The 8041-nt window shown below is 38.4% G+C and overlaps 1 protein-coding gene across 1 annotated transcript in view; it reads right to left on the bottom strand.

Annotated features, from left to right (window-relative positions):
- The window catches only part of SH3D19 (SH3 domain containing 19), a 75365-nt gene that overhangs the window by 35526 nt on the left and 31798 nt on the right, over nucleotides 1-8041 (bottom strand). The window contains exon 7 of the mRNA XM_011957264.1: nucleotides 5193-5305. Within this exon, the coding sequence (XP_011812654.1) occupies nucleotides 5193-5305 (113 nt within the window). The remainder of the gene's footprint in view (nucleotides 1-5192; nucleotides 5306-8041) is intronic.

Raw genomic sequence — 8041 nt, 5'->3', positions numbered from 1 at the left:
CTCTGTTGCCCAGGCTGGAGTTCAGTGGCACAATCTCGGCTCACTGCAAGCTCTGCCTCCCGGGTTCATGCCATTCTCCTGCCTCAGCCTCCCAAGTAGCTGGGACTACAGGCACCCTTCACCACACCTGGCTAATTTTTTTTGTATTTTTAGTAGAGACGGGGTTTCACTATGTTAGCCAGGATGGTCTTGATATCCTGACCTCGTGATTTGCCCGCCTTGGCCTCCCAAAGTGTTGGGATTACAGGTGTGAGTCACCGCACCAGGCCACATTCAAATTCTTTAGGGATGTTAGGCACATTCCTAAAGGCACTTCTTTATCTGACATACTCCAAATATTGAGAGAAGGAGACAGTTCTTGCAGGAGCCATTGTCTTAGTGTTTGCTCAAGTCTGGGTGTACATCCAGGTTCTGCTGAGTCTTTGCAAGATAACTGATTAGGGACTTCCTCCTCGTGGGTATTCCACAAATAACCCGAAGGCTCTCTGCATTTGCTTTTTGGTAGTTTTTCTCTAGCTCTGATATCCCTGAACTCTGGCTTTTAATGTGTTTGGACAAGCATTTTAGTTTCTGGTGAAGCTGGTTTTCCTGCTTATATTGTCTCTGCAGATTCCATCTTTTTGTTCAAGATGGAATAATCTTGGAACATTTTGGAATATTATTCCATTGGAATAATAATAGCTGGGACTACAGGTGTGTGCAACCACACCTGGTTCATTTTTGTATAATACTATTTCTTTTTTTTTTTGGAGACGAGTCTTGCTCTGTTGCTCAGGCTAGAGTGCAGTGGTGCAATCTCGGCCCACTGAAACCTCCACCTCCTGAGTTTAAACGATTCTCCTGTCTCAGCCTCCCAAGTAGATGGGATTACAGGTGTGCATCACTACGCCAGGCTTTTGTATTTTTAGTAGAGATGACGTTTCAAACCATGTTGGCCAGACTGACCTCAAACTCCTGATCTCAAGTGATCCACCCGCTTTGGACTTCCAAAGTGCTGGGATTACAGGTGTGAGCCACTGTGCACCCCAATATTATTTCAATAGAGCTTTATAGTTTATGAAGTCCATTAAGTATGATGGACATTACATATGATGGATATTAACGAATGATGTTTTACTTACTTATCACCCGCTCACTCCTTTTTATAACCATTTCAGAGTAGAAGCCAGTAACCTTCTCAGGCAACTTTTCCTCTACAGGAATTTGGGATTTTCCTATTTAACATTAGTATGGTAGGAACCCTACTATGCTCTTTTGGGCTTTCTTGGCCCAGATTTAATAAAAATTTATTACCAGCTACTTTGAAAATCACAAGTGATCACTAAATTTTAATTCATTCTTCAAGAAAATCTCATTAACTAGATATTGACTAATTTAATTTAATGTTTCCTTCAAAGAAATTTTTCTTTGCCAGATGATTAGGTGGGCTTGCCTGTATAATAAACATAGTTAATGCACAATGTAAAACCATTAGGAAATTTGAACTGCAAATTTGGTTCAATGACTTTAAAAGTTAATTTCTCTTAAAACAAGCCTTAAAGATCATATGCCATATGGACATCTAAAAAAAATGAGTGTGGTCCAGCGTGGTTGCTCATGCCTGTAATCCTGGAACTCTGACAGGCCAAGGTGGATGGGTCACTTGAGGTCAGGAGTTCAAGATCAGCCTAGCCAACATGATAAAACCCCGTGTCTAATAAAAATACAAAAAAAATTAGCTGGACATGGTGGTGCACGCCTGTAGTCCCAGCTACTTGGGAGGTTGAGGCAGGAGAACTGTTTGAACCCAGGAGGTAGAGGTTGCAGTGAGCCAAGATCGTGCCACTGCACTCCAGCTTGGGCGACAGAGCGAGACTCCATCTCAAAAAAAAAGTGTGATCTCTTATCTAGAAAAACCTAAAGACTCTACCAAAAAAACCCTCTTAGAATTGATAAATGAATTCAGTACAGTTGCAGGATACAAAATTAATATACAAAAATTGGTAACATTTCGATACATGACAAACAACTAGCTAAAAAAAGAAATTGAGAAGGCAATCCCATTTACGTTAGCTACAAAAAGAAATACCTTGTAATAAATTTAACTAAGGAAGTGAAAGACCTCTACAAGGAAAACTACAAAACACTGATGAAAAAATGGAAGAAGATACAAAGGATACAAACAAATAGACATTCTATGCTCATGGATTAGAAGAATTAATACTGTTAAAATGAGAATATTACCAAAAGAAATCTACAGATTCAATGCAATCCCTATCAAAATACAAGTGACATCTTTACAAACATAGAAAAAAAAATCCTAAAACTTGTACGGAACCACAAAAGACCCTGAATAGTCAAAACAATCCTGAGCCAAAAGAACAAAGGTGGAGGCACCACACTATCAACTTTAAAATACATTGCACAAAGATGTAGTAGCCAAAACAGCATGGACCTAGCATAATAACAGACACATAGGCCAATGGAACAGAATAGAGAATCCAAAAATTAATCCACGTATCTACAGCCAACTGATTTTTGACAAAAGTGTCAAGGACAGTCACTGGGGAAAGCAGTCTCTTCAATAAAGGCGCTGGGGAAAACTAGATATTCATATGCAGATGAATGAAACTAAACCCTCCCACTTACTCTTGACAAGACTCAACTCAGAGACCTAAATCTAAGACCTGAAACAATACGACTAGAAGAAAGCAGGGAAAATACCTCAGTACATTGGTCTTAAAAAAGGTTTTATGAATAAGACCTCAAAAGCACAGGCAACAAAAGTAAAAATAAACAAATGGGTTTATATCAACCAAAAATCTTTTGCACAGTAAAGGAAAAAATCAACAGAGTGAAAAGACAACCTACAGAATGGCAAGAAATATTTGCAAACTACTCATCTGATAGGGGATTAGTATCTAGAATACAAAAGAAACTCAAACATCGTAACAGCAAAAAACCCAAACAATCTGATTTTAAAGTGGGCAAATAAACTTTGGGAGGTAGAGGCTGGATGACTGCTTGAATCCAGGAGTTCAAGAACGGCCTGGGCAATGTGGCAAAACTTGTCTCTACAAAAAATACAAAAAATGAGCTGAGTGTGGTGGCATGCGCCTAAAGTTCCAGCTACTCAGGAGGCTGAGGTGGGAGGATCCCCTGAGCCCAGGTCAAGGCTGCAGTGAGCTGTGATCATATCACTGCACTCCAGCCCAGGAGACAGAGTAAGACCCCATCTCAAAAAAAGAAAGAAAAAAAAAAAAGCAAATGATCTGGATATTTCTCAAAAGAAGACACACAAATGGCCAACAAATACATTAAAAAATGATCAACCTCAGTAATCATCAGGGAAATTCACAACAAAATGGCAATGAGGTATCATCTCACCCCAGTTGGGATGGCTATTATCTAAAAGATAAAAAAAAAAAAAATGCTGGCAAGAATGCAGAGAAAGGGGAATTCTTATACACTGTTAGTGGGAATGTAACCCAGTACAATCACTGTAGAAAACAGGATGGAAGCTCCTCAAAAAACCACAAATAGAACTACCATATGATCCAGCAAGCCCACTACTGGAAATTTATTCAAAGGAAAGGAAATTACATCGGAGAGACATCTGCACATCCATGTTTACTGTAGCACTACTCACAATAGCCAAGATATGGAATCAACCTAGGTGTCCAACAACAGATAAATGGATAAAGAAAATGTGGCATGTGTACACCATGGAATACTATCCAGTCATATAAAAGAATGGAAACCTGTCATTTGTGGCAACATAAATGGAACCGGAGGATATTATGTTAAGTGAAGTAAGCCAGGAACAGAAAGTTAAACACTGCATCTTCTCATTCATATATGGAAGCTAAAAATAAGTTGATCTCATAGAAATAAAAAGTAGAACAGAGGATACTAGAGGCTGGGAAGGGTAGAAAGAAGGGAGAGAGAAGGAGCTTTGTTAAAGAATACAAAATTATAGCCAGACAGGAGGAATAAATTCTAGTGTTCTATACCACTATAGGATGACTATCGTTAACAATAACATATAGCTTCAAATGACTGGAAGGAAGATATTGAGCATTCCAAACAGAAGTGGCGAAAAATGTTTGAGATGACAGATATGCTAACTACCCTGATCTGATCCCTATACAGTATATGTACTGAAACATCACTATGTACCCCAAGAATATGTACAATTATTATTTGTCAATTTAAAAAAGAGGAAATAATCAGGAGCTTTGTCATGGGCTTCCCATAAAGTCCTCTGAAAGCCTTTATTCATTCTTTATTTATTTATTTTTTGAGATGGAGTCTCACTCTGTCGCCCCAGGCTGGAGTGCAATGGCATGATGTTGGCTCACTGCAACCTCTGCCTCCCGGGTTCAAGCGATTCTCCTGCTTCAGCCTCCTGAGTAGCTGGGATTACAGGCACATGACACCACGTGCAGCTAATTTTTGTATTTTTAGTAGAACGAGGTTTCACCATGTTAACCAGGCCGGTGTCGAACTCCTGACCTCAGGTGATCCACCTGCCTTGGCCTCCCAGAGTGCTGGAATTACATGTGGGGGCCATCGCGTCCAGCCAACTTTATTCTTTTTCTTAAATCACTTATCTAATTACTTGTTGCATGTCTGTTTCCCTAAGAAACCACAAAAGTTGGAAGACCAAAAAAAAAAAAAAAACTATGAGAATACTGAGGTTGAAATGAAAGATATATATATTTACTTCAAAAAATCTTTGACCACCATCTTAACAAGTGCACAGTAAAACACTACTTTTTAAATTAAAAAAATACATTTTTCTTAAATTTCAGATTTAAATATTCTTATGGTAATTATCTTAAATTTTGGTCACTAATTGGGTATTTTAAATAAAAACTGACAAGTTGAATAAAGTTATTTCCCTGAATATTAAAGGTGTTTAGAGATTTTAATAACCTCATTATTAGTTTCATTTAAAAGACAATGTCATTAAGTTGGTATACAAATTATTTTATAGTGAAGTACAATGAAGTGGCCTAATCTCTCTACAGGGACTTTTAACATATTGAACACTACATTATGTAAGTACATGGGGCTTAGAAACTGGTCTCTAATAGAGGGTTCTTGTTTTTAATTTGACCAGTAATAAAATAATTTAGATATTAGCTGACTATTCAAAATTAATGCATAACTACGTCTTTAATCTAATACAATCTATAATGACCACTTACCAAGTTTCTAGTTCTGTCAACATTACTGAGTTTTCCAGATACTGTACTGAAAGTGTTTCCAATAGGTTTTTCAGCAGGGAGAGGAGGTGGGCTTTGTGGATCCTCATGTAAACCTGGAAAAAGTAGCAGTAATTCATCAATAGTTTCTAGTTTTTAGGATTCCAAAGAATGAAATGATTGCTGTTTAGTTTATTAGAAAAATGGCTATCATAAAAGATACATACAAATAGTTAAGCAAATGAGAAAGAGCTTTCAGCAAACTTCAGAAAATTGATGTGCTAGTCAACATCAGTTAATTTTACTATATGTTTTATAGAGAGTGAAAATAATACTAAATAATTACAACAGCAGCCAGCATTGTTGAGAACCTTTTATGTGACAGGCATTAAGTCAGGCTCTATATTTACATACATTTCACCAACCACGATCTATGTGCTAGATTTGTCCAGTCCACTAGCTAGTAGCTACATCTAATGATTGTCTTAAATCTTAATTAAAATTTCAGTTCCTCAGTTGCACTAGCCACATTTCAAATACTAGCCACTGTGACTAGTGACTACCAGCACAGTTAAAGAACATTTCTATCTTTGCAGAAAAGTTCTATTGCACAGTGCTACACTAGATAATATCTTACCTGTTTTACAGATGAAGAAACTGAAGCTAAGAAAATAAATGCGCTAATCAAGGTCTTATTGCTAGTAATTGTCAGATCCATTGTTTTGAACCTAAAAGTCCATGTTCATTTTGATAAGACATGCTGCTTCTTAATAGGTGGTGTATTCAACACTCTCTCATCCAAAAATAATTCAATGTGTTTTCTTTCTTTCTTTTGTTTTTTTTGAGATGGAGTCTCACTCTGTCACCCAGGCTACAGTGCAGGGGCGCAATCTCAGTTCACTGCAAGCTCTACCTCCCGGGTTCATACCATTCTCCTGCCTCAGCCTCCGGAGAAGCTGTGACTACAGGTGCCTGCCACTAAGCCCAGCTAATTTTTTTTGTATTTTTAGTAGAGACGGGGTTTCACCATGTTAGCCAGGATGGTCTCGATCTCCTGACCTCGTGATCTGCCCGCCTCGGCCTCCCAAAGTGCTAGGATTACAGGCGTGAGCCACTGTGCCCGGCCAATGTGTTTTCTAATTCATTAGCTTCTGATTAATGAACATAACTGCCCTCAATTAAACAAACAATACCTTTACATCCAAACCACAGCCATATCAGTGATAATTTACCCCCAACTTATTTTAAAAAGAAGGAAACAAAGATGACCAGATTTAATTAGTGACAGTTAATTAAAATGCGTGTGCAAAAACAACTGGAGAGTGGATGACTGTAACATACTGAAGGACGCTAAAGCCACCTTTTACACTGTTTGGTTTAGGCATTAAAAGGAGATGAGCAGATAAGCATTCTCTCTCTTTTCTTTTTTTTTTTTTTCAAATGTACACTCTCTACTTCCATTTCATGTGAAAAACCTGTAACAAGAAGATGATTTGTCAGGTTCCTGTTTTATCCGCAGACAGGAAAACATTCTCAAAGGGAGGAAAATACCCAGGCCAGCAACTAGGAAAACAATGATTTAGAGCGAGGCAAACATTCTTAGTGAGAGGCAAGGCTGCTCTGGGAATTAAGACATATATAATAAAAACATCCAACTCAGTCACCATCTTGAAGATATTTTCTGTGCTGTGGTTTCCGTATTCTTACAAGGAAATAGTTGATCATTTAGAATATAATACTGTTGTGACAAATATTTAAGAGTATACGCCAGTAATATGAAAGTAGAAAGGAGATAGCTTACTGGAAGGAGGAACACAGGGAGTATCTGGTGTGAGTATGTGTGGGATGTGGAGGAAGGAGATTTCCAATTTTAAATAATGTAGTCAGGGAAGGTCTCTGAGAAAAAGTGGCACTGAGTGAAGACCTGAAGGACTGGTGAGGGAGGGAGCCTTGCAGACATCTGGGAAAAGGACAACCTGGTCAGAAGAAACAGGCCCCAGGGGAAAGGAGCTGACAGGTTCAAGTAAGATCAAGGACATTTGCACCATGAAGCTATCCCCTTTTTTCCCAAATTCTTCAGACACCAAAGTTTAATTCTTTTTCCTCCACAGAATATATGCATTGCTTATTAACAAAATTCTGAGGAACTGATTTTTGACATAAATACAAATAACTCTCTAGAAATCATTCTGTCATTTCAGTTCTCCTACATTTAGCAGTATAGAATTCAACTTTCTTTTTGTTTTTTTTAAGACAAGGTCTCGCTTTGTTGCCCAGGCTGGAATGTGGTGGCATGATCTTGGCTCACTGCAACCCCTGCCTCCTGGGTTCAAGTGATTTTCCTGCCTCAGCCTCCCAAGTAGCTGGGATTACAGGCGTGTGCCACCATGCCTGGCTAATTTTTTTTTTTTAATTGAGCCTTTATTTTTATTTATTCATTTTTTAAAATAATTTTTTTAAAAATTTTACTTTAAGTTCTGGGATACACGTGCTAAACATACAGGTTTGTTATATAGGTATACATGTGCCATGGTGGTTTGCTTCTCCTATCAACCTGTCTGTCATCCAGGTTTTAGGCCCCACATGCATTAGGTATTTGTCCTAATGCTCTCCCTCCCCTAGCCCCCAACTCCCCAACGGGCCCGGTGTATATTGTTCCCTTCCCTGTGTCCATGTGTTCTCATTGTTCAACTCCCACTTGAGAGTGAGAACATGGGGTGTTTAGTTTTGTTTCTGTGTTAGTTTGCTGAGAATGATGGCTTCCAGCGTCATCCATGTCCCTGCAAAGGACATGAAATCATTCTTTTTTTATGGCTGCAGCCGGGCTAATTTTTATATTTTTAGAACAGACG

This window comes from Colobus angolensis, unplaced genomic scaffold (assembly GCF_000951035.1).
Source record: "Colobus angolensis palliatus isolate OR3802 unplaced genomic scaffold, Cang.pa_1.0 Scaffold111, whole genome shotgun sequence".
Taxonomy (NCBI): Eukaryota; Metazoa; Chordata; class Mammalia; order Primates; family Cercopithecidae; genus Colobus; species Colobus angolensis.
Note: the sequence above shows the minus strand (reverse complement) of the source record. Positions and strands in the feature narration are given on the sequence as shown.